The sequence below is a fragment of the Hypanus sabinus genome, chromosome 23 (genome assembly GCF_030144855.1).
Source record: "Hypanus sabinus isolate sHypSab1 chromosome 23, sHypSab1.hap1, whole genome shotgun sequence".
NCBI lineage: Eukaryota > Metazoa > Chordata > Chondrichthyes > Myliobatiformes > Dasyatidae > Hypanus > Hypanus sabinus.
The window spans coordinates 41,698,932-41,726,262 of NC_082728.1; the positions used below are offsets into that span (position 1 = coordinate 41,698,932).

Genomic DNA, 27,331 nt, shown 5'->3' on the forward strand with positions numbered 1-27,331 from the left:
AGCATGAACCCAATGGTTGGGAAGCTGTTGGAGTCGATTGCTAAGGATGTGGTTTCAGGGTGCTTGGAGACACATGACAAAATAGGCCAAAGTCAGCATGGTTTCCTTAAGGGAAAACCTTACTTGACAAATCCATCGGAATTCTTTGCAGAAGTAATAAGCAGGATAGACAAAGGAGGGTAGCTGAATGTCATGTGCTTGGAGTTTCAGAAGGCCTTTGACAAGGTGCCGCACATGAGGCTACTAAGCAAGATAAGAGCCCATGGAATTACAGGAAAGGTACTAACATGGATAGAACACTGACTGATAGACAGGAGGCAAACAGGGTGAACAAAGGAAGCCTTTTTAGGATTAGCTGCTTGTGTTCCACGAGGGTCTGTGTTGGGAACGTTTCTTTTCACATTGTATGTCAACCATTTGGATGATGGAATTGATGGCTTTGTGGCCAAGTTTGTGGCAGTGCGAAGACAGGTGGAGGGGCAGGTAGTGTTGAGGAAGTGGAGAGGATGCAGAAGAACTTAAGCAGATTAGGAGAATAGGCAAAGAGGTGGCAGATGAAATATAGTGCTGGGGAGTGTATGGTGTGGTCATGCACTTTGGTAGAAGGAATAAAAGCATAGACTATTTTCTAAATGGGAAGGAAATTCAAAAATCTGAGGCACAAAGGGATTCAGGAGTCCTTGTGCAAGATTTCCTAAAGGTTAATTTGCAGGTTGCATCAGTGTTAAGGAAGGCAAATGTTAGCATTCATTTCAAGAGGACTAGAATATAGAAGCATGGATGTAACGTTGAGGCTTTATAACACACTGGCAATGGCTCTCTTGGAGTATTGTGACCACTTTTGGGCACCTTATTTAAGAAAGGATGTACTGACATTGCAGAGGGTTCAGAGAAGGTGCATGAGAATGATTCTGGGAATAGAAGTGTTATCATATGGACAGCAACTGAAGGCTCTGGTCCTGTACTCACTGGAATTCAGAAGACTGATGGATCATTTCATTGAAACCTATCAAATGTCGAAAGGAGTAGAAAGAGTGGATGTGAAGAGGATGTTTCCTTTTGTGGGGTAGTCTAGGACCAGAGGGCACAACCTCAAAATATAGGGTTATCCATTTAGAACAGAGATGAGGAGGAATTTCTTTAGCCAGAGGGTGATGCATCTGTGCAATTCATTGCCAAAGGCTGCTTTGGAGGCCAGGTCACTGGAGACCAAGTTAAAGGCAGAGGTTGATTAGTCAGGGCATGAAAGGTTATTGGGAGATTGGGGTTGAGAGGGAACTCTATCAGCCATGATGAAATGGCTTAAATCTGCATCCAATGTCTTATGTTCTTATGGTCTAAATAAGCAAAATTTAACAGAAGTATTTCTGCAGACCTAAATCAGATAGATAGAGATCTATTCTCCAGAAGTACTTGTTTGAGGACAACCATCTTATCACCAGAATTAGCCTGGATAATCTTTTGAATCTGTTAGACGAGTTGGATTAAGTTAGAAGGAGAGATTGGATACTTGCCAGGACTGTTTTCCCTGGAGCGAAGGGGGCTGAGTGGTGACATTATAGTAGTTTATACACTTATGAGTGGTATACATAGGGTAGATAAGAATAGTCCTTTTCCCGTGGAAAGGGAGCCTAAGATAAGGGGAATGGGTTACAGTGAGAGGGGAATAAATTAAAGGGTTCTGAGGGTTAGGATTCTACTCCACATGATGGGTGGTTGGTATATGGGCAAGCTGCCAGAGGTTGAGGTGGATACACTTGCAACTTGTCAGAAAACCTTGGAGCAAGTATATTTATTTTTTATTTATTTTAAAGACAGCGCAGAACAGGCCCCTTGGTCCCAACCAGCCACATCATCCAACAACCCACCTTTTTGACCTCAGCCTAATCACAGGACAATTTACAATGACTAACTACTATGTCCTTGGACTGTGAGAAGAAACCAGAAGAACAGACTGAAACCCTCGCACTAATGGGAAGAACCTACAAGCTTTCTTGCAGAGGTTGATGGTATTTCAGGATGTATATTGTATACATTTCTCTGACATTAAATGTTGAAACCTATTGAATTGAACTCCAGATTCCAACGCTCCGGGCTATAATAACGGTGCACGGACCACTACGCTACTGTAGCAGAAGTTGAGGAGGATGTAGGCAAATGGATTTAGTTTAGGCAGACATCTTGATCAGAATGCATGAGATGGGCTGAAGGGCCTTTTTCAGTGTTGTATGACTATCAATCATTGTGAAATGTTTTGAACATTGGGAATCTTCTTAGAAAGCTTGAATTCAGACAAGGAATTGGAAGGACTCCGGTTATGTCTTGGCACAGGACGTTGTGTTGAATGCTAACCCAACCGTTCCCTTGTGGAGGTGCTGGCCAGCTTGCACCAAGGACCCAGCTGTGTGCAGCATCTGACAGCTTATTCTGCAGCTTCCAGCAGAACACGAGTAACAACCAGCCAATAGCTGGCCTCTGCACTTGGAGCTCAGACACTGTGAGGCAACTTCAGTCTAACATTTAGCAAACTAAGATGGCTTTAATCACCCTGAAGACTGTCCGCCAGTAGAACACAGGGTAACTATGCTTGGCGAGTGCTATTGGCTCTCTGATTCGTGGACCCACCATCTACTCAAGGGAAAACTTCCAGGTCCCTTCCTGCTTTTAGCTCGGTTTCTCTGCATGTCAGCTTGCAAGCACAGGCTGCGATGGTAGCTCCAAGGTGTCGTCAGACAAAGGCAGAATAGACTCAAGGAGCTGAATGACCTGCATTCCACTCCTACCTTCCTAAATTAATATTCCTACATAATACAGTTTGCAACTCCAAGTCACTGTATGTCTCTGGCAAGCTGTTTGTCCAAGAAAACTGTAAAACCATAAAAAAAAATTCGGTGCCCTACATTCCAGTGCTGTGATGGTTAAAGAAGCAGGTCCTGATGGCTGACCATCACTACCCAGAAGCGGTTTGGGACCAGCTTTACTGGGTGAGCGTGAAGTTACGGAAGTCTTAAAAATATATTGTTCTGATCTTGCTGATTCACTCTTCTAATGTGGTTTTGTATTTGTTGGCTGCTGTTTGTCTTGAACCAATAGCCTTTCAATAGGACATGTCTGGCAAATGTCAGTGGACTATTCTATCATGGGATGTAGATTAGAGCTAGACCTTGACCTGGTCTCACCCACCTCAGTGGTACACTGCCCAGAAACTGAATTCCACCTTATTATGATGAGTTGAACATTCTGGATAATGAGGATTGATGCCCGCTTGGATCTCGCATGTCAAAATCAATGTTATCACATTCTAAATTGGAAGCTGTTTACGTCCATTCAGCGACTATGTACACACAATGGCCACTTTATTCGCTACCTCCTCTACCTAATAATGTGACCAATGTGTAAAATTGTGATCTTCTGCTGCTATAGTCCATCCAGTTCAAGGATTGACATGATATGCATTCAGAGGTGCTCTTCTGCATGCCAGTTGTAACCACTGTTCTTACTGTCAGCTTGAAACAGTCTGACCATTCTCCTCTGACCTCTCTCACTAACAAGGCGTTTTTGCCCACAGAACTGCCACTCACTGGACATTTTTTTTACATCATTCTCTGTAAACTCTAAAGATTGTTGTTTGTGAAATTCCCAGGAGGTTTGCAGTTTCTGAGATACACAACCACCCCAACTGGAACCAGCAATAATTCCCTGGGTGAAAGTTACTTAGATCACATTTCTTCCTCATTCTAATGCTTGGTCTGAACAACAACTGAACCCCCTTGGCCACGTCTGCATGCGTTCAATTGCTGCCGCATGATTGACCGATTAACTATTTGCATTAACGAGCAGGGGTGTACAGGTGTAGCTAATAAAGTGTATATGATTTTTTTATTGCTTACAGCTGTTGTGTCATTATCCCACTTTCAACCGGGCAGCAGTCAAGTTTCACCAAAACTTCTAAAGGCAGGTACCGTACAGCTGCACAAATGCCTTTGCGATGTGGGAAAATATTGCGGCCAGGGGTCATGCTGTTGTCTTGCATGTCTGAGCACCCCTCACGTGATTGCAGAGCCTAGATAGCTCCATTGATGTGAGAAGTATCAGACCACCACGAGGTATGGTCTAATCAGATTGGCTGTGAACCAAAATAGGAAGCTATCGGCAGTGCAGAGAAGACCAACCATGTCTTCTGCTGAACACTGAGAACTGAGACTGACAGTTATTGTTCACAGTCAATATGCCATCTTGGTGATACTACATTTGGAGTATTGTATCCACGCATGGTTGTAGGAAAGTCATCAATAACCAGGAAATACAGGGTACTGCCTGGATTCGAAGCCTTGTGAAGAGGCACAGCCAGAACTTTATTGCTTTGAACTTATGAGGGGTGTAGATAGGGTGAACACATATCATCCATCTTTTCGCCAGAGAAGTGGAATAAAAGCTAGAGAACAAGTGAAAAATGAAAGATTTTAAAAAAAGACCTGATGGGCAACTTCATGCAGAAGGTGAGGTGCATAAAAGATGTAAAAGGCTTTGATTATTACATATATAGTGGGATATGTGCCAAACTCATGACATGGAGGGCGGGCCCTTTGGCTTGCATGGATAGGATGGGCTAAAGGGCATATTCTCATGCTGTATTACACTGTGACTGTTAATTACTGGCTCACTTCTGGATCACGTGTGATGTGATGTGAGTGTTATTGAGACTGAGCAGTGAATGCCATACATTGCAGCCAAATGTTCCAATTTCTGTTTGCAGTTGGGGGGGGGGGGTCAGTATAACCTGTGAAGTGCCTTGGTGTATGACTGACACAGACAAGGTGAATAGTGTCCAGATCAGCCTGAACCAGTTTCCCCAAAGTGTAATATTGTGTCCCATCGTACCTGGAAATTATCACTGCTTCAAGTAAAACCACTGTTATGTGAAAATGGCCCCAGTTTCTTGACTTGTATTTCCTCACAGTTAAGAAATATTTTTATTCAGGTTTAAAATAATGGATGAGGGAAGAGGAGAATGGAAAATTGGAAAAAAAAAGTAGTCAGAATATTGCATTGATGAGAGTTAACCCAGATTTAAGAGCTACAGCATATTCTCAGAGGGAAGTCATGTTATAATTAGCTGAGTAACAGGCCTCTATTTAGTCTGGAGCTGGCCCAGTTATTTAATCACGTGCATTAAACTGTGCATTAAAATAGTACTTTATTCTGTGTTGGCAAATGGTAAAAGTCATTTCTGCTATTTGAAATCTTTTCTGAACAGTATCTACAAAATACCTGATTTATAAATACTCAATTCAGACCAACAGTGAAACTGAAGCAAATAGACATGAAACAAAATTAAAACTGAATCTTTTGTAAACCCTCCTCTTCTTTTCCCACTTCATCACAAATCAATTGGTTACAGATCTCATTCTTTATGAAGATTCCTTTTACAACCGCGTATCCATTTCCTTTTTCTCTTATGTGCTTTCCGTTCTACCATGTTATCCTTAAAGGGAGGTGTTTCTCTAAGTATTATAGGGTTCCTATTCACCTTGTTTTGTCTATTTTTTTTATCTGAATTGACATGAGTGTACCCAGAACATCAATTGCATCCATTGCAGATTAATGCCATGCAATCAATCTCCAATAGCAACAATGCAACAACTTCACATTTTAATTTGGGTTGAGTTTAAATCATTTTGAGAAAAACTGGAGAATTTAGCGGTGTATAATTTGGTATTAGATTTTGGGAAGGTAAAGCAATTCCACATGTGATGTGAGGCAAATGAACATCATTATGGAGAAACCTTGCTGGAGTTACTGTCTATGTTGTCATATGAGACACCATTGGAGAGTAAGAGAGGTCAGGAAATGAGATATGGGATTGCTGACGGCAAAGATTTTCCTCTGTAAACTTTGCAGCAGGGCAGACTTTTTCTACTCTTGGGATGGAGTTTATGTCAAAACTGAATGAGAGAGGCCAAAGATGTCAGAGAAAATGCCATTATGATACTTGTGTTTGATTCTCCTTAGCCACAATTAGACCAGTTACCGCACAGTATTGTTCATTTTTCCCGGACATCTTGAACATAAGGCAGCATGCACCAGGTTAGATCAGATTTGAGAGAGCCCATGCACAAAGAATGTGTGTGCTCCATATAGAGAGCGCTAAACAGTCTGTAGCAGTGTTAGCTCATTTAAAATGGAAAAAGAGTGAGGCAAAAATACATTGAGGTGTCAGCCAAGAACAAAGTTGGAATCTTTAAAACACTGAACAAGTTCAGAATCAAAATCAAGTTTAATACTACCGGTACAGTATATGTTGTGAAATTTGTTATCTTTACAGCATCAGTACAATGCAATACATAATAAAGGAAGAAAAAAAATGTGAATTCCAGTAAGTATATATATATAAGCAGTTAAAATAAATTAGTAGTGCAAAATAAAAATACTTTTAAAAAAAGTAGTGGGGTAGTGTTGATGGGTTCAATGTCCATTAAGAAATCGGATGGCAGAGGGGAAGAAGCTGTTTTGAATCAATGAGTGTGTGCCTTCAGGCTCCTGTACCTCCTTCCTGATGATGTCCTGGGTGACGGGTGTCCTTAATGATGGATATCACTTTTATGAGGCATCACTCCTTGAAGATGACCTGGCTGCTACAGAGATTAGTGCCCGTGGCGTGGAGTTTACTTTATTTCTGCTTTTTATCCTAAATCAAGGTATAGCAGAGGAAAATAAAAGGGATTTACTTCTTCCTCCAACATGACAGGGTTTTTAGAATGGTAGGCTGGCAGCAATAGATCAGTATAGACAAGAAGAGTCCCTCCAGTTCACAATAATTTGCCAAGCTAATCCCTTCTGTCTACACAAAGTTCTATGTCCCTTCATGTGCCTACACTACCACACCAATACGCTCAACACTCTGTGTAAAAACCTGTCCTGTACATCTCCATTGAACTTTCCCCCCTCACCTTAAACCTATTCACTCCAGTATCAGGAGTATGAGGGATCAATGAGTCGCCCTTATTATAAATATGAGTAGTTTACAACTATTTAATTTATTTCACAGAAGGATGCATCTTTGAAGGTCAGTACATACTACCCATTATTGGATTCTCCTGTGTTACAGTTTTGAATTAGGTTAGATGGTCCTTGCAGTGTGCGACAGTTTTTGCATGTAACAAACTGGTTCATTGGGCTATTTTAAAAGGCAGTTAAGAACTACAGATGTTGCTGTGGGTCTGGAGCAATATGTTGCTCTGACCGGAAACAACAGCAGTTTTCCTTCCTTAAAGAGCATTGATAAAACAGGGTGGTCCTTTATTCCAGATTTATTATATTATCTAGATTATTTTTCTGGTGAGTTTTTGGAATTTGATCCAATATCTCCAGATATTTTTCCCAGGAAAGGGGTACCAGAAACTAGAATGTGTAGATTTAAGGTGTGAGACAAAAAACCTTAAAAAGGACCTGATGGATAGCATCTTTAGGCAGAAGGTGGTGCTCATGTGGAATGAGCTGGAAGAGAAAGCGGTTGAGGCAGATATAATAACAGTGTATAAAAGATGGTTTGATAAGCACATGATTAGAAAGGTTTAAGAGGGATATGGGTCCAATACAGGCAAGCTTGGTGGGCAACATGAATGAATTCAACTGAAGAGGCCATTTCCCTGCTTTTACTCCATCACTGTTAATAGAGCAGGCTATTGGGTTATTATTCATGATGCAACACTGTGCCTAGTGTATCCCTAATCTGCCATGTGGAAACACTTTGAAAGACTACTGCCGTAACATTGTACAAATGTATAAGTATTATTGGCAATTTTTAAAATTCACGTTTCATCTATCTATATGACGTGATATTTGATGTGCATGGGGGTAATATTAGAAATTGCATAATAGATGCAAAGAATTTAGAGGTCTTCAGAGGAAAGAAGGCAAACAGGAAGCTTGCCTGTCATCCATGGCATAGAATATTAGAGCGGAGACATCAGAATCAGGTTTAATATCAACGGTACATGTTGTGGAATTTGTTAACTTAGCAGCAACGGTACAATGCAATACAATATAAATATAGATGAATTGCAGTAAGCATACAGTTAGTATCATCTGTCTTGAAGGACAATGGGTGATGATGATTATCATAAGCCTGGGCAGAAGGTATAAAGATCTTGAGATGCCCAATCATTTATTTTATGCATATCAAATAGCTATATTAAAAATAATAGCGCAAAACCAGAAATAATAATAAAAAGTGAGGTAGTGTTCATGGAATCAATGTCCATTTAGGAATCAGATGGCAGAGGGAAAGAAGCTGTTCCTGAATCGCTGAGTGTGGGCCTTCAGGCTTCTGCACCTCCTTCCCGACAGTAACAGTGAGCAGTTGTGACAACTTAATGAAACATTGGTTAGTCTACATCTCGAGCACTGCATACAGCTCTGGTTACTACACTACACAAAGGATGTGATTACACTGGAAGAGGTTCACCAGCATGTTGACTGAATTGGTTTGGATTTCCATGTGGCCATGGCCTTTCTGAACATATGTCCAGAGAATGCAGGTACAAATCACATCACTTACCATTCACTTTCTCCACCAAGGATTGCCATACAATGGTCCAGCACCCTCTATCTGACTCTCTCCCGTGCTTAGTAATCTATTCCATCCTTCCATCCTATCCTCACTGCTTCCAAGACCGGACTCACCTCTCACATGACTGTTTAAGCCACGCTGAGACTCCCTTTTAGAAGTTGCAGGCAAGTTTTGTTATTCTGGCGACTCACAAAGTTGATTCCTTGTAGTGGTATCTAACTTATCACCAGTATGGTGCCTCTGGCTGTGTGGCAGTGTCATGTGCACAGAACAGTCTATCATGAGATGATCTTTCAGAGAAGCTGGATCAAACGTGCATGCAAATTCCTAAACAATCAAAGGTTGGCTCCAACACCACTTCAGTAATAAAGAATTGTGAATAGATTGTGCCTTCAATGTGTTCGTTTGAAAATTGTAATTCCTTGAGCTTTATTTGCATGGTTAAAAATTAACCTGATCACTTATTTGGAGCAACAAATTACAACCACTCTTGTAATTAATTTTGTATATATAATTAAAACATGTCTATAAATACAATAAAACAGCAATTGCTCGGTTAACGTATCTAGAAGTCCAGTTATAATCAATGCTTTGTTCCCTGAATTTGCAGGGTTATCTGCTCTCATCTGTGTTGACAGTAGAGAGATGACTAATCCTAAATTAGAAGAATAAAATTAAGTGATCCTAACAGCTTATTAATGATGGTTGATGGAAACTGTTTCAGAACACACTCAAGCTGTGTAGGCTGACCAATCCTTCATGATTGAGTAGGCACCTGATATTTACTATTTAGTTTCCAATACAAGAGGATTTCAGGACCCCAGGGAAAAATTGTCCATCGAAGGCCAAGTGGCTCAAGAAGATGCATGAAGGGGAGAACATTTATTAGAAGGATTGAATTGCTGTGCCATTCAAAATGTTCAATCTGTGAATCACAAGGTGCTTTTACAAGTTCAGGGCAGAGGATCAAAGTCAAGTTTAATGGACCATAGACAGGCCAGCGTTTGAAACAGTAACATGTTAAAAGAGCCCAGTGGTTTTCACAAAAATGTCTCATTTCTATTAAGTCATTGAAGCACAATCATCTATTTCTCTAAATCCAGATTACAATTGCTCACAAAACATTGGAGAAAATAAAAATCAGTACAGGAGCTAAAATTGCAGCAGGAAGCAGTCAGGCACCATTCTCTCAGAGAGAAAAAGAATTAGATTTCAAAAGATATTAGAAAATTGATTATGAGCGCAGGACATTTATTAAATATGTTCTTGTACAATTTGAATTTTTGAGCTCTCTAGATGTCAGATTGCTGATCTTGCTCCTATCCTTGTACAATTATGTTCCATAAGTAGAGAAAGCCATTTCTTTTTATTTGCTAATGCATTTTTGCAGCCCCAGAGGTGACCTGCTCTAAGGGCATTGTTGTTGTGCTTACTTTATTAGTTTTTAGAATCAGTTTACCTAATTCCCATAGAAATGTTATAGATGTGCCTTGAGCAAAAGTAAATATCTAAGTCTGTTAAAGAACACTTCCATTGGGGGTATGTAATTTCTGTGCAAAAAAAAACCTAAGGATTACAATTGCACTTGAGGGATAACAAAACCATTCATTAAGCTCTTCTGTGCTGTGAAATACACCTAATATTGTGTAATAAGCATGCAAGGCTGAAGAAGCTCCTGAAAGAATCAATAAATACATATCAATAACATTCATAAACACTAGAGATTCTGCAGATAACACACACACAAGATGCTGGAGGGACTCAGCAGACCAGGCAGCAGTTATGGAAAAGAGTACAGTCGACGTTTCAGGCTGAAACCCTTCAGCAGAATTCTGCAGATGCTGGAAATCTTGAGCCACACACACAAAATACTGGAAGAACTCAGCAAGGGATGCAGCATAAATGGAGGGGAATAAAGAGTTCATGTTTTAGGCCAAGACAGCTCAATTCCCATCATAGATCCTGCCTGACTTGCTGAGTTCCTCTACCATTTTGTGCATGTATATCAAGAGCATTGCAGTATTCACTCTGTTATGGTATGGAAAGTCAAGTGAGGTATTATAACTACTTTAGTAAGTGGCAAGAATTCAAAGTGATATTTTACAGCCACAGTTTTATTAAAAAGAATAAAAGTAATGCTTCACGTAACCTTATTCAGAAACAGAGAAGTGATCAAATTCTTGTCTTAGGAGATGAGAAGGTTCAATGTCTATCTTGTCTTCCCAATATATCACACATTGTTCTCCTAATAAACTTTATTTAGACCTTTCACTTGTCCAGATATATTCCTGGATATAATTTGAATGCTTTCAGTTCAACTGCTTTCTTCTCAGTTCCCAGTGTTTTGTTCATAAACTTTGCAACTGTCAGTGTTTTGGCTTGACTGTGGAGGCTTGACAGGGCTTCAGACAACCCAGATGACACCATTTCTTTCCAAACAGCTCCAGCAGGACGGAAAACTACCAAAACAAAAATCTAGCTTTGCCATCTGCCAATTGTGGTCTTTAAGTGCTGTTTGGTTAGATGCTAGTATCTACCCACCCAGTAGCCTTTGCCCTGTCCACTCCATCAAGCACTTCCTGTCACGTATGCAGTTCCCACATTGGCCTCGTCATTCACCACAGAACTCACAAATTGGAGGGCAACTTATCGCCAGTCCGACGGGACTGCCAAAGAAGAAGAGTGTCACTCTGATCTTTGAGTTTTGAGGCTGTGATTTAAAGGAGAACTCCAGACACTCAAGTACAAAATTCACTACAACATAGAAGAAGTTCTGCACTATTAGAAATGCTGCCTAATGAAATGAGGTATTAAACGGAATTCTCATCTGTTGTCTCAAGTAAGGATTATACTGATAGACTATCTTAGAGAACATGATGTGCCTAGCTAATATTTATCTCTCAACCAATCTTTTATGAAGTCAGCTCATTTGATCATTATCAACCTGTTGTTTGTGGCATGATGCTGTGCAAAGTTGGGCAGTCATCTTTCCTACATTAACAAGGGTGAGTTAATTTCAAAATTTATTGGCTTTAAAAAGCTATGGAAGATGTTGAGTTCATTGTTAGTAGAAGCCAAGTCATGCCAGAGGTCCTTCCTAAAAATGACCAACTGTGGAATATGGAAGAGGTTTATTTTACAATAAAACCATTAATCCCCCAATTCAGTAAACAAATGGGTTCTAGCTTGAACCTCATTGCTCTCTAAGTTGAAGCGCTATGTCATTTTAGCAGTTCAAACAATATTGAGGTTCAACCTCAGAAATCCCTAATCCCTGATTAGTGTCTATACTTACCCAGTTCTTCAGACAGGAATGGCAAAAGTGCCACTAGAAGAGGAAAATGATCCGTTTGGATTTTGCAGTAACTTGGTTTGGAGATGTTTGATGGATTTAGATATTCTACTCATTAAAAAGAACAACTTTCAGTGAACTAGAGTGCCAACAGACTTTCGCATAAAACATACTCACAGGGAGAAATTGACGATGGCTTGTAAGCAGATCTAGCAGCCAATTTGAGAATTGTACATTTGTACAAACAGATGAACGAGGGAATTAATCGAGATTTAATGTTGACTCAAGGATTGAGAATATTGGCCAAGGGAGCAGAAGGAATTCCTTTTGGAAAATGTGTGGTACTTTGCACATTCAACTGAACTGGCAGATGGAACGTAAGTAATGTCCGTTCCAGGGGCTGAGCTTCTGTTAATGTAGCACGTTCTTACTCTGAGGTATCACCTTAGGTTATGTGAAATTCTGAAGTAAATCCAGTAGCAATTAATCATCTCTCTATAATGCAATAAGGAGTTATCGAGAGCCTGGGTTTTCCTTAATTGAGTAGGAAAATAAAAAAACCAAGCAAATAAATAAAAAGAGCAAAATGAAATCCAGACACTTCTGATTCAGAGATGTGTCTGAGTCGAGATGATGATTATGAGCAAGCTTATTATCACTCAAAGTCTTCAATTTATAAACAATGTCTGCTTAATTGCTCCACTTACTGTAGCCACAGGTGACTTTCTCATATGGTATCATTTGTTCTCTGTATTCAAGTATCTCAGACACTCAGGAGTTCAATGGTCAGATGCCAAAATTACCTGCCCAGAAACATTTAAACATTTACCCTGACCACATATCTATAGGTCAGAAATACAAAGGGGTGTTTGCACCAGAATTTACAAGATGGCAGATTTTTGTTTTCGTATTCTATGACATTCATTGTGGAACAGACCAATTACTCAGGAGTTGTTCTTCACAGTTCTAAAGTCCTTCAAAGAGCATGACGTAAATCTAAGAGTCTTCAGTCTCAGTCAAGCATATGGCTAACTAATGCAGTACCTCATTTAAATGAAGATATTCTGTTATTGTTCAATTGCTTTATGTTGTTTAGATCACAACTGTTGACAACTGTTGCCTTACTTTTGTGATGTAGCTTCATTTTTAGACACAACAACCCAATTAAAGGGGAATCTTTTCCTTGCCATCTATTTTTGAAGGCCAGCATGTAACAGGAGAATTCAGTAGCAGAAGACATACATAGTTTTTCTATTTGTTCATACAAGTAGGGCCAATTACAGAAGTCAAAACAGCAGTCACCAATCTCCCATCTTAAAAGCATCAATACTGGTGCATGTCCTTTATGTATTGTTTTGGTTTAATGCTGCTTGATGCTTGTGAGCTTCATGCGGTCACCAAATATAAGTTTAATGAAAATCATTTTCATGAACTATTACAGTACTACTAAATATGGTGCAGATAAAATTGTTGGTATTCAGATTTTGGGCTTCGTTATAGAAGTTGCAGATGTCAGTCAGAGTATATGATTAAGATTAAAATCTTAAATCCTTGTTTGAACTAATATTATTTTAAATTTTATGACCCAAAATTAGAAATTAATAAATCTGCACCAAAATGCAAGCCTGTCTAGTCAACTACTAGCAACAGAAAGTAACAGTCAGTGACGTGCCAGGTTAAACACAGCTCGATCTCAATAACAGAATTAAGCACATATATTAAAAGGCGACACAGCCTGTCTGGATCATTGCTATAAATCAGCATAACCTGAGCCACATTGCAGAGGGAATCAAAAGCCAAACGAAACAAAAGTTTTTTTTTAATTAATTCCTCAACTGGTAATTTCAGAAAGAAATTAGGCTAATTTAATAAAGAATTGAGAATGATTTGTGTCATGTGTACGATCTCAACAAAAGCGCTTCAGCAATGTAATTAACCCTAAAAGATCAATGCTAATTCAGATGAGGTGGCAACCAATTTGTATTAAGTGCTTTAATAATAACGTCATATTTTTATTCTTAGTTGTGGGTTTCAAATTAAAGTAAATGATTAAGGTTGTTTAATACGGTAGAGTATTAGAGTGTTAGAGTGCTTTTTCCTCCTTGCAATGAGGATTGAAATTAAATCAAAGATGGTAAATTAGTTCAACATTGCCTTGATCCATATTTGAGCAGGTGTCATCTACAGCTCAAAGCTGTCTGTAATTTGGAACTAATTAGGGCTAAATTGGAATCTCACTCAGATGTCACAAGGACAACTGTTGTGTAAAAAAAAAGAAAATGAATAAGGACACTCATCAAGATTTTGCAGATTTATATTACTTAGTCATTGCTCCAGTGGTTTACTGTTTCATTATAAATGTCATCTAAAACTCTGTCTTTAACACACAAGCAACCATCTTCCATCAGATATTTCTATATGTTGAATGAATTTTAGTGTGCATGATACTTCTATTCCAGGTTTGGAACTAAAATAGTCTACTATATTTATTCTATTATTATTTTATTCCTTGTAAATAATGTAGTGAAATTTTCAATTTCGAAATGGGATTTTGCGTTGTTAGTAACCTATTCAAAATAATACTGAATACACTGTCACATTTTGATCCGTCCTGCTGCTGCAAAGAGCAGACTTTCATAGAAGTACACCAATGGCAACAAGCTTGAAATTGAACTTGAAATAATCACCCATATGCTCAACCACACCAGATCTATTGCAATCACATTCATTTGATGTCTGTAACTTGTAAATGACCAACAATGTACACAGGAGCTGGTTGTTAATGTTGCTCAATAATGGACAAAAGCTTTACAGAATGATGATGGACAGCAAAACTGTATTTGACTTTTACACACAGCTGCCCATCAAGTGATTATCCAAAACTGCACAAGATCGTTTGCATATATTATAATACTGTTGATTCACTGCTGTGTTGATTGTGTTGTGTATTTAATATTTCAATCTTGTAAATATATTGTTTAATTAAGCACACTTGTTCATTTAAATAATTTGTTACAAGTTAAATGTGTAAGTACGTGAAATGCATACGTAATCACACTACTAAGTGATACATGCACGCGCCACTTAAGGTTCAAGGGTACAATTTAATGTCACAGAAATGTATACAATATACATCCTGAAATGCTTTTTCTTTGCAACCATCCACGAAAACAGAAGAGTGCCCCAAAGAATGAACAACAGTTAAATGTTAGAACCCCAAATTCTCCCCCCCAACTCCCCCCTCCCATGCATAAGTGACAACAAGCAACAATCCCCCTCCCCCACCAGCAAAAAAAAAGCATCGGCACCGCCACAAGCATGAGCAAAGCAACAGCAAAGACACAGACCTGCAGCACCCCGGAAGACTTTGAGTTTCACTGGGTATTCGACATAATAAGAGAAAAAGAGGTGTCTCCATTTTCCCAGTGAGTGGGGAGACATAACAAACAACTTGCTGGTTTATGATGTTGAAAGTCTGTTATGTAACTTTTTTCAGGCTCTGTGCCTGAAGATTTCAAAGATCCCGTGTCTCCAGGCACACAGCCATAGATATTTTGACTCCCCCGATGACACACGGGTCTCCTGTTGTGACACGACCCTTGATCCACCGATCTCCGGAGCCCCGGGATTCTAGGCTTCTGAATTCGAGCTGGACTCTTAGGCCAAGCCTTTGGCGTGCTGATCAATGGCCAGTTATAGAACCCCGAGAGCGGGTTCCATTCCTGCAAAGAATTGTAATCAACAGACAATAGACAATAGGTGCAGGAGTAGGTCATTTGGCCCTTTGAGCCAGCACCACCATTCAATGTGATCATGGCTGATCATACACAATCAGTATCCCGTTCCTTCCTTCTCCCCATATCCCTTGACTCCACTATCCTTAACAGCTCTATCTAACTCTTTCTTGAAAGCATCTGGAGAATTGGCCTCCACTGCCTTCTGAGGCAGAGCATTGCATAGATCCACAACTTTCTGGGTGAAAATGTTTTTCCTGAACTCCATTCTAAATGGATACCCCTTATTCTTAAACTGTAGCCTCTGGCTCTGGACTCCCCCAACAATGAGTACATGTTTCCTGCCTCTAGCATGTCCAATCCCTTAATAATTTTATATGTTTCAATCAGATCCCATCTCATCCTTCTAAATTCCAGTGTATGCAAGCCCAGTTGCTCCAATCTTTCAACATATGACAATCCCGCCATCCAGGGAATCAACCTCGTGAACCTACGCTGCACTCCCTCAATAGCAAGAATGTCCTTCCTCAAATTTGAAGACCAAAACTGAACACAATACTCCAGGTGTGGTCTCACCAGGGCCCTGTACAACTGCAGAAGGACCTCTTTGCTCCTATACTCAACTCCCCTTGTTATGAAGGCCAACATACCATTATATTTCTTCACTGCCTGCTGTACCTGCATGCTTACTTTCAGTGACTGATGAACAAGGACACCTAGATCTCATTGTACTTCCCCTTTTCCTAACTTGACACCATTCAGATAGTAATCGGCGTTCCTGTTCTTGCCACCAAAGTAGATAACCTCACATTTATCCACATTAAACTGCATCTGCCATGCATCTGCCCACTCACCCAACCTGTTCAAGTTACCCTGCATTCTCCTAACATCTTCCTCATATTTCACACTGCCACCCAGCTTTGTGTCATCTGCAAATTTGCTAATGCTGCTTTTAATCCCTTCATCTAAATCATTAAAGTATATTGTAAATAGCTGCAGTCCCAGCACTGAGCCTTGCGGTACCCCATGTGTAACTCCAGGCCAGGGTCTTCTAAAGAACCTTGAAAGGCAAAAATAGAGGTATTAAATATGGAAATAGAGCTGTTTCCAAAGATGCAAGCAAAGGAGTCGGTGTTAGGTGCCATTAACCCTCTTAAAAGTAAACATATTTTGGACTCCCATGTCTTCCTTGAATTATTTCAATATTTTGAACGTAACAGATTAGTCATGTTAGTATTGTTTCTTAGTCATGATCTTATGGGCTGGTGTTCATTGAAATTCAAGCAACTTTTCAAGTAATGACCTAAAAAGTGATGCAACAATTAATCAAGTATTTGTCAATAATGACTCGCACAGACAGCTAAAAGCAATTGATGTTTCAGGTGCTAAGGGATGTATGTGTTACTGAGAAAAATTAGTCTCAGATTTGCCATCCAGCTCCCCAAGCAATTCAGAGCACTGATCAGAATCCAAGCAAATTATTTATTTCTGGCAGATCTATTGGTACCGAGAGCAAATCTGAAATGACTGAGGATTTTCTACGATTTATATGGCTTGTAGCATACCACGTTATCAATTCACTACAAATAATTAAAAATAAAACATCATATGAAGAAAAGCCCATTTAACAATTGGGCAATATGATGTTCCAAAAGAATTAATAACTTATAACAAAAGTAACAAAATGATTTATGAAATGCAGCTATCAATATTTTATTGTTTTGAGCTGTGCAGTAAGATATCCTGAGTGTTCGCGTGACAGATGATTTGGATGAAGGGTTATAGTTCAAATGGCAACATCCGAGGTGGAATATAGATTTAGAAGAGGTACAATATAGCACGGCTAACCAGATATAAGTAGGGAGAGAAAGGGTGATGCAATCTGAATGATTAAGGGGCATGAATAGTGAACAATCAGGACACAGCATAAGAAGAAACTCCAAAGCTTGTCTTTTAATGAAGGAGAGATTTATTTTATTAGGAAAATTGCCGATGATTAAATATTGTCTCACTTTGGTCTTACAGTTAATTTCTAATGGTCAGCAATCAGAAGAAATTTCCTTTCTGATTCTCCCAACACGGCAAATATCACGTCTGGTGAACTATTTTTCCTTCTAACCTGGCAATGAGCAAATTAAGACAAATACATCACTGGAGATCCTTGCCTTTTTTTAATTCACAATGGGTCAGTCATTAAACACAAACCTCACAATTCATTTTAACTTTACTTCCACTCTTCACAACTGTAATTATGGCCTTCAGACTGGGATTTGGCTCATTACTTGGTTTCCTTAACTATAAAATAGACGTAATAATGTCACTATTGATAAACTTAAATAAAAAAGACCTTTCTCTTAAAAAGAGGCAGCTAAGTGTGAACACAAGCTCACAAGCTCAGCCTATGCTTCCTGTTCCTATTAATGACTGTCTGGGCACATAAACCATCAGTATCAATGAGTGTACAATGGGGAAGACTTTTAGGCAAGCATGTGTCAAGCAGCTGCCAAAAACAAATCGGCTTTCAGCATTTACTTACAAATGTTATGGCCATAAGCACAACTACAGTGGAATGCAATCTGTTCCTTTTCCTATAGTGGTGTCGGCTATAGTTCAAATGCTATGTAGTCCAATATTTTGTCCTATTGAACCGTGACAATAGGTATCTTCAAAATCGCGTATCTGGCTGTATTCTTTAGTATATCTTTCCTTTCATGCCAACCATGCTACTTAGGATTTGTCACATATCTGTTTGTCCTGTTAAATGGTGAGCTGTCAAGTTTTCTTTTGGATGAAATCTGATTACGGAGAGAGATGATCTTCATTCTGTTAGACTCTCTTTAACCTAAGTCTGGCTGGCTAAGGACTGCAGTAGAGAAAGCGAACCTGCTTTACCTGTTCTCTGTAAGGTGACATTAGAAATATTTTAAATGGAATTTCAGTCTGCATTTACAAGGATTGCTACAACTGCAGCCAATGAATTGGTTACGGATTATTGTTTGCTGAATTTGTTGCGGTTCTCCCTGCGATGTCAGCAGTAATTTCACCCTTCTCAAGGCAAGAGATTTTTCTCTCTTCTTTCTGGAGCACTGATTCCATTGGCACCAATGCTTTCCCAAGTGACCATTAAGCATCTGTGAATCTGGATGTTGTGTCCTGGCCTAAGCCCAAACTTATTCTCACCTGACATCCTCATAGATATGCTATCCAAAAAGAAAACGATGCAAGGGGAGAACTCTTACTAACTTAGCCATTCACTCACCTGAAAATTGTGGAGTTAATTTTACCACTGCCCAAAGCACAATGGTTCACACCCTCTGCTATGACCCAACACTATCACACGCACAGCATATTTATTCATTAGCTGCCAGGAATGGCCATATTTAAATTATTTTAAAATTTATATTAACTTGAATATTTGTTCAAAAACTGCCAGATAAAATGATGGATATTTTGAACTTATACATAGAGAAATAATGGGGGGGGATGACAATATGAACACCCAATTACTAATTACCATGTCTTCAACCTGAGCCTGAGTCTCCAGAGGGTTCCTGTGCTGTGGAAGACATCCTGCCTCGTTCCTGTACTGAAGACACCGCGCCCCAGTGGCTCCAATGACTACAGATCGGTGGCATTGACCTTCCACATCATGAAGACCCTGGAGAGATTTGTTCTAGAGCAGCTCCGGCCTATGATTAGGCCACACTTAGACCCCCTCCAGTTCACCTATCAGCCCCGACTAGGAGTTGAGGATGCCATCACGGTTCACTGCTGAACCGTGTCTACGCCCATCTGGACAAGCCGGCGAGCACTGTGAGGGTTATGTTTTTTGTCTTCTCCAGTGTGTTCAACACAATCCACCCTGCTGTGCTGGGTGAGAAGCTGACAGTGATGCAGGTGGATGCTTCCCTGGTGTCGTGGATTATTGATTACCTGACTGGCAGACCACAGTACATGCACATGCAACACTGTGTGTCAGACAGAGTGGTCAGCAGCACTGGGGCGCCACAGGGGACTGTCCTGTCTCCCTTTCTCTACACCTCAGACTTCAACTACTGCACAGAGTCTTGCCATCTTCAGAAGTTTTCTGATGATTCTGCCATAGTTGGTTGCATCAGCAAGGGAGGTGAGGCTGAGTACAGGGCTACGGTGGGAAACTTTGTCACATGGTGCGAGCAGTATCATTGGCAGCTTAATGTGAAAAAGACGAAGGAGCTGGTGATGGACCTGAGGAGGGCTAAGGCAACAGTGACCCCCGTTTCCATCCAAGGGGTCAGTGTGGACGTGGAGGATTACAAATACCTGGGAATACGAATGGACAATAAACAGGACTGGTCAAAGAACACTGAAGCTGTCTACAAGAAGGGTCAGAGCCGTCTCTATTTCCTGAGGAGACTGAGGTCCTTTAACATCTGCCAGACGATGCTGAGGATGTTCTACGAGTCTGTGGTGGCCAGTGCTATCACGGTTGCTGTTGTGTGCTGGGGAAGCAGGCAGAGGGTAGCAGACACCAACAGAATCAACAAACTCATTCGTAAAGCCAGTGATGTTGTGGGGGTGGAACTGGACTCTCTGACGGTGGTGTCTGAAAAGAGGATGCTGTCCGAGTTGCATGCCATCTTGGACAATGTCTCCCATCCACTCCATAATGTACTGGTTAAGCACAGGAGTACATTCAGCCAGAGACTCATTCCACCGAGATGTAACACTGAGCGTCATAGGAAGTCATTCCTGCCTGTGGCCATCAAACTTTACAACTCCTCCCTCAGAGTGTCAGACACCCTGAGTAAATAGGCTGGTCCTGGACTTACTTCCACTTGGCATTATTTACTTATCATTATTTAATTATTTATTTATTGTTTCATATTGCTATATTTCTACACTATTCTTGGTTGGTGTGACTGTAACGAAACCCAATTTCCCTCAGGATCAGCAAAGTATGTCTGTCTGTAATGTATTCACCTCACACAACTAAAAGAGCTACTGTGGAAACATCAGCCTTGAGAAATGTAGACAGAAATCAAAAGCGTGTACTAAAAGCAAGTCTGTCCAAGGTGGTACTTAACAATTGCTGCTTATTATTACTTTCCTTCCAGATACTGGTGCTTTTACAGCTAGGTCACAGGAATGAATCTCCCTGCACCACTATGTGGTGAACCATTACTTTGGTGATTAAGAGTTATGTTGCTGTGGTGAATGGCTTACAGCCATGACATGACATGTCACTTGTACTCTTCAGCACTTGTCAAAATAAAATCCGATGTCAGTCCATTTTTGGATGTGGAAAAAATAGCTGAAGTTCCATTGGTAACACTCTGACCTCTGAATCAGAAGGTTATTGCTAAAAACCCCAGGCTGGATACTTGATAATTCATAATAATCTAGGGTGAGTCTTCAGTGCTGAATCATGTGATGGACTGCTCGATCTATTGTCTTTCAGATGAGTCATTAAGCCAAAGACCAATCTGCCCTCTCAGGTGAACAGTAAAGATCCCAAAGCAATATGTTGGAAAAGAGCAGAGCTCTTCTGAAGCCTCAGCTAATTTTTGTCCATCATTCAACATCACAAACTTAAGAAACTTACTGTGCACAGATTACTTGTGTGTTTCTCAAATCCCACAACTGTAAATGCAAATCAAAAACACTTAATTGGTTGCAGGGCATTTCAGAACATGAAAGGCATACTTGGTGGTCAATATACAGTAGTGCCCAATACTTGTCACTTATTGTAGACAAAGGGCCGATCACCTCTGTTGGTATTGTTATTAATACTATTGCCAAGCTTGAGTAGCAAATGGGCCTGGTCAAGCCCTGTGCTCGACTCCATTGTTATTCCTGTGGGCACAGTTACTTTCTGGAGCCTTGTTTTCCAATTGACATGGAAGTCTGGCCCCTGCTATTCTACAAAGCAAAGTGATCACAATCACAGAAAGTTCTTAGGGGACCACCTCAATGTTCTGGTGGCCCATAGACGCTGATGGCACAGGCCTTTGAATGGCTTTTAGATTAAAAATATATTAAGGGATTTGGATGATTAAATAAAAAGCAATACAAATAATAAACTTACTTGAAACTACATTTTGTTAATAGAACTTAAAAGTAATAGGATTAGTTAAACAAAAGCAGAACAAATGGCTGGTTCATCAACGTTCTCAATCAGGGTTAGCAACCGCCTGCAAATGAATATGTCACTCAACATATGTCTGCCAAGGTTTGGATAAAGCTGGAGGTTGGATGTACTTTGCATCAGGTACCTCAGCTGAGATGATTTATGTTTCACCTCTGGACTCTGGAAAGCCCAGTGGGCACCAAGAGTTCAGTTGTGCTCACAACAAATCTTCAGCTCATTGTTATACTGCTGTGCAGAACTGTAGCAAGAGGTAAATATGTTTCAAGCCAGGATCATTTAATTGGAAGTTCATTTTGACCTGTAAATTATAATGATTGCATTAGTTACCATCATTAAACTTTATTGCTGGAAATCATTTGATTCAGTAAAACCGATCTACATATGAATAAAGTAACCCCTTGAAGCTCCATTAAATGTATTGCCAGGTTTGACTTCCGTATTGCTTTTGATTTTGGTAAGTGACTCATGCCAGAAAATACATCTGTTTGTATACAGAGTGAGGATTGTAGATCAGTTACATTCATTGCATGGTGAAACTGCTTGTATCTGGTTGCCTCTGCCCTTCTCCAGGCAAGCACAGCGGACAACCAACTAACTGCCAAACTAGTGAGCAATTCCATTGAACAAGGCCTCATCACCATGGGGAAACTAATCATTTAGAATTAGGACAGATTCAGAAGCTTACAGCAATAGATTTGCAAAATTCATACCTTTTACGTAGATCAGCAGATGATGTAGGCAGCTCATGGCCAGCGGTAAGTTCTGGTCCAATTTATTTAAATACATGCATTATGTAATAATTTACAGAGTAAAAAATGTGTTACATACTTTTAAAAGAGGCTGTGTCTGTGTGTAAGATCCTCTTTCTCCTTTTCCTCTTCTTCTTTGTCCACCTTCCCTTTTTCATCTCCCACTTATTCATTAATTTTCCTTTTCATTTTCTTCCCCTTTCTGCTCCTTTCTTTACTCTTTTTCTCTTTCTCCACTTCTTCCTTTTCCATTTTTTTTCTCATATTCATTTCCTATCTCTTATATATTATTTCATCTTTTTCTGCATTTTCTGATTCTTCCTCTTCTCTGTCCTCCTCATTTTCCTCTTCCTCTTCTTTCTACTTTTCCTCCTTTTCTACTGGTTCTGCATCTTCTTCCTTCCGCCCCTTGAGAGGGAGGGTCAGTTTGCACCCATTCTGCTTCTGAAGTGATTGATGAGAGAAATGCTCGACGTACAGATTTTGCAACATGCAGGACATGAGGTGCTTGGCACCAAGAGCACGAATGATATTTTGTGAAGTGATGCATTCCTTCTGCAGCACGCTCAGGACTTGTGCATTTTCTTGGCGTATGGCCTGAGGTTCTCAATGCCAAACCCAATGCTCCTGCTCCATTTTGAATGGTGATGGGCTACAGATTCCAAAGAGTCAGTGGTACAGTAGAACTTTATGTGGTACAGTAGAATGTCTGTTTTGGGAGTCATCTGATTTGCCCTACCCAGTGGAACCAACAACCAATAGGTGACCAAAAGCAGATAGTTAAACTTTTAGCGGGGTTCTCTAGATGAAATAATAGTTATGTTTGTGTGTGGGAATCCAGTATGAGAATCACAAATATAAGATAACCACACTTCGGTCAGAATGACTAAAATGTTCCCAAATGGAACTGATTAAAATAGCTGCATTTATATAATTATATAAGGGAGAAAAGAATCAGAAGTTGCGATAATGGCATGAGATGAAGTATGTTTTGAGAAGGCTGTAAAATAAATAAGGACAAAGGCCTGTTTCACAGTTGTGTGGCAAACTTTATTTAAGCAAATTTTACGACGTCTCTGTAATCTACTGCAAAAAGACTGCAGAAAGGTTACTTGGTTCATTTAAGTAAGAATTTTCAATATTTTCTAAATTATCACATCATTTTTAGGAGTAATTTTGGAAGGAAACAAGTAATGGAGCCAATTCTCTAATCATGCATTCCCAATGAAGCTTGTCACATATGGGAAGTGCTGATTAGGAAATCGTTATTCTATGACACAGACTCGCACCCCAGCACATGAAGTGAGCATGTCTTCAGTGCACTTCGGAGCAGCCAAACATGGAACCAGTCTTAAGGTGCAGCCACACAATTCAGAGTTAAATTTTGAGGAATGATTTGACCAGGAAAATAAACATTACTGCTTCTTCATGTCAAACCAGTTAAGTGTGACATTGCCTTTTTAACAGAAGGTTTTAAAACATATATGAGGATTCAATTTTGCACTGGTGGTAATTTTCAGATTTGTGTGGAAGGAACCTTTTTGTTTTCCTGGAAGCTTTTTGGAATTATAGGTCAATGGATTTTTTTTTGTCCTAGTACACTTAAAGTAAGCAAAGGAACATTGTACTTTAACTGAGCAGGTAATAATTCTTGTACTTTCAGGGTGATGGGTACAGGATCAGAAGATCTTTGCAACAAACTGTATGAAAATGTGCAACTGTTTAGGACTCAAATATTTCTGCCATCCCCAGAAATAGGAAGATCATAGGTCTAATATTATTCCAGTTGAATAAAGTATAATAGTTGCAGAAGTTATGAAAATCATGGTGTCATACAGTACAGACGCAGACAGTGCACACACTCGAGTCCACAGGACCCTTTTACACTAATCCTACGGCACATTAATAAGACCATTAAACACAGGAACAGAATTAGGCCATTTGGCCCATCAATTCTACTCTGCAATTCCATCTTGGTCCCTCTTAACCCTGTCCTTTCCCCATAGTCTTAGACGCCCTCACTAATCAAGAATCTATCAACACCCACTGACTGGGCCTCCACTGCTGTCTTCGATATTGTATTCCACAGGTTCACTGCCCTCAAGCTAATAAAATCCCATTTTATTCCTCCTAATTATTAGGAGCAGATCAAAATCAAAAGGCTGCAGGTGCTGCAGGTCTGAAATGAAAGCAGACATTGGTAGAAACACTGATATGAAGACACCGAGCCCCAGAATTTAGCAGTGTTATCTCACTGCTCTGGGTGCTGTTAGATCGGAGCTTGTTCACTTTGGTTTCCCACTGATGTCTGATTTCCTTCACAGGCCAAAGATAATCTGGTTGGTAGGATAATTGGTAAGCACGTTGCCCCTTGTGTAGGTGGGTGGTAGAAGAATCAAGGGGGAATTGATGGGGATGAGAAGACTAATGTGGGGTTTGTGACAGTGGATACTTCGTGGTCAAGCAGATGCAGTGGGCTAAGCTGTCTGTTTCAATAATGATGACTGTCTCAGCAGGTCTGGAACCATCTGTTAAAAGAAAAACAAGGTTAACATGAGCTTTGCTCTTAAATACTCTTCCTTCCAGAAGTCTAAAGCATGCTGTACCCAGGCAACTGTAGAACAATACATTGACATCCAAACACAAGTTATATTTGCATGAAAAATCAGCTCGTAAATGCTTTACTCCCTATTTTCTCCAAAACTGGACAGCTTGCAGACAGAAACACGGCTTGTTAAATATTTTAACTGCCATTAGCAATATAAATTCAGGCAATAAAGACCAGGATGGAAGTGAAATAAATTATACAATTTTATCTCCCGTCCAACAAAGACTTCATACTTACTGTTCTGGAACATAGCGAGTACTGCTACAGGCAGCAGCTGGTGTTCTGTGCGTTGGCTTCTAAATAGTGATGTGGTACCCATAATGGGATTTCTCTGTTCCCATCCATCCACTGGTTAGGATAGTAAACTAATCCCCAGCTGATCTCAGATAGATATAAAGGATCACATGCTATTATTCTGAATGCGAGCAGAACATTTATCACTCAGTTCTTAGCCAATATTTATGCCTTAATTCCATTGTAAGTTTGTTTCTTGTTCTAATATTGCATGGGGGCACAGGCAAACATTAAAATGGATGCCATATTTCCTGCCTAACAATATTCACTCAAGTTTATCAAATATACTTTACACACTTTGAGATGTCCTAATATTGTGAAAAGAAATATATAAATGCAGGTCTTTTGCTGTTCTGTTTTTACAAATGGCTGGCATAAACTGTACAATGATAGTAGTACGACGATAGTCCTTTAGGGGCTGGCTGGGAGAGTTGAGTGCTGTAGAATTTTTGAACCTATACTGTTTTGCTTGGGGGTAGCTTATGAAAACAAATGCATACATATTTTCAAGTAAAGAATTTCAAATAAAGAATTGTTCATAAGTAAGGTGTATATTTGCATCCAGACGTCAATTACTTCAAAGATTTGCCACAGTTAATACAGTGGAAATTGTGAATGCTGTTCGTTTTGCCAACAGGGCTTTATGGAAAGGATTCAGGCACCAGTCATGGCTATCGCAGCGGAGGACCAGACTTGCATAACTTCATCTCTTCAGGATTTGTGACACTAGGGCGAGGACATCTCAAGGGTACAGTAGAAACCGCTTCTTTGCAAAAACCATTTAATACTCATAATCTGCAGTCCAAAGGCCCCCAGGATGAAATGCTTGTGTGCCCATTAGAAGGGAAGGGAATTTTAGTGTAGGCGTTTGGAGACAGAGGACAACTAAAATGATAATCTGAATACCCTTTCAGTAATAAACCTAATTCAGCTCCTTGTGTTGTAATTGTAGAGCATGGGATCTGTTCATAATAATCCTGGGCTTTGCATCAGTAAGCCCATCCAAAAGGAAAACAATGTTTTGCAGTAGTGCAGTATCATGTAGCAATGTTGTTGTCTGTATTAAAGCTGATCTGTTGATGCTAAAATATTGTAAATGTTATGTTACACTGTGAGGCAATAAATATACTTGTTACTCATTTACAAAGAGAAAGGTACAACGACTTTCAAACTGGAACTCTGCATTCAGGAATGGATGGCTGATACAGGACAGGCGTTTGTGTAATTCTAGATGTACTTATATATCCTCGTTGTTGTGGACCACAGCTGTTCAAAACAAAAGGGCAGAAGACTTGTTTGTGCAACCCAAAACTGCCCCCCCATTCAAACACTGGGAATTATGTTCTGTTTTAGCTTTCAAACAGCTTCTGCTTTAGCTTCTGTTAAAATTGCGCAGTAGATGTTACCCTAACCGCAGAGTACATTTTTAAAATGTCTGACAATTTATTTTCCCCGTATCAATATATTGGCCCTACTTCCCTTTACCTCTCATTTTATCAGTCCCTATGCATGTTAGTCCCTATGTACAGTAGACTCTCGTGGATCACATCCCCTGTATCTGACAACCCCAGTAGTCTCCAGCACATTTTAACTATCCCCTGTATTTATTTGATGTAGTGGTGCCCAACAAGAGTTGATAATCCACTTATCCCTACTGCCTAGAACAACTGTACTATACAACAGTAACCCTGAATACATTCTCCCAGATTTGATGGGGTGACATTAAAGTCAACATCTACACTAAACCAAAAATGAAAAATATCAGCAGGGAATTAATTAGCATTTGGAATTGATTTTGTTCCAAATTAGGTTGTTGCTATTCCAAGTGGCTCCATTTATTATCATCTGCTACTTCATTACTATATAAATAAATGTCATAAAGGTATTTTTATCTAAATCGCTCCTTAAGCAAATTATGCACAGTTCAAATCAGCATTTAAAAGTGGTGTGCT

At 39.8% G+C, this 27,331-nt stretch overlaps 1 protein-coding gene across 1 annotated transcript in view; it reads left to right on the forward strand.

Moving 5' to 3' along the window:
• LOC132380153 (protein shisa-6-like) overlaps nucleotides 1-27,331 on the forward strand; it is a 568,432-nt gene that overhangs the window by 119,707 nt on the left and 421,394 nt on the right. Inside the window, exon 4 of the mRNA XM_059948780.1 lies at nucleotides 26,017-26,127. Coding sequence (XP_059804763.1) covers nucleotides 26,017-26,127 — 111 coding nt within the window. The remainder of the gene's footprint in view (nucleotides 1-26,016; nucleotides 26,128-27,331) is intronic.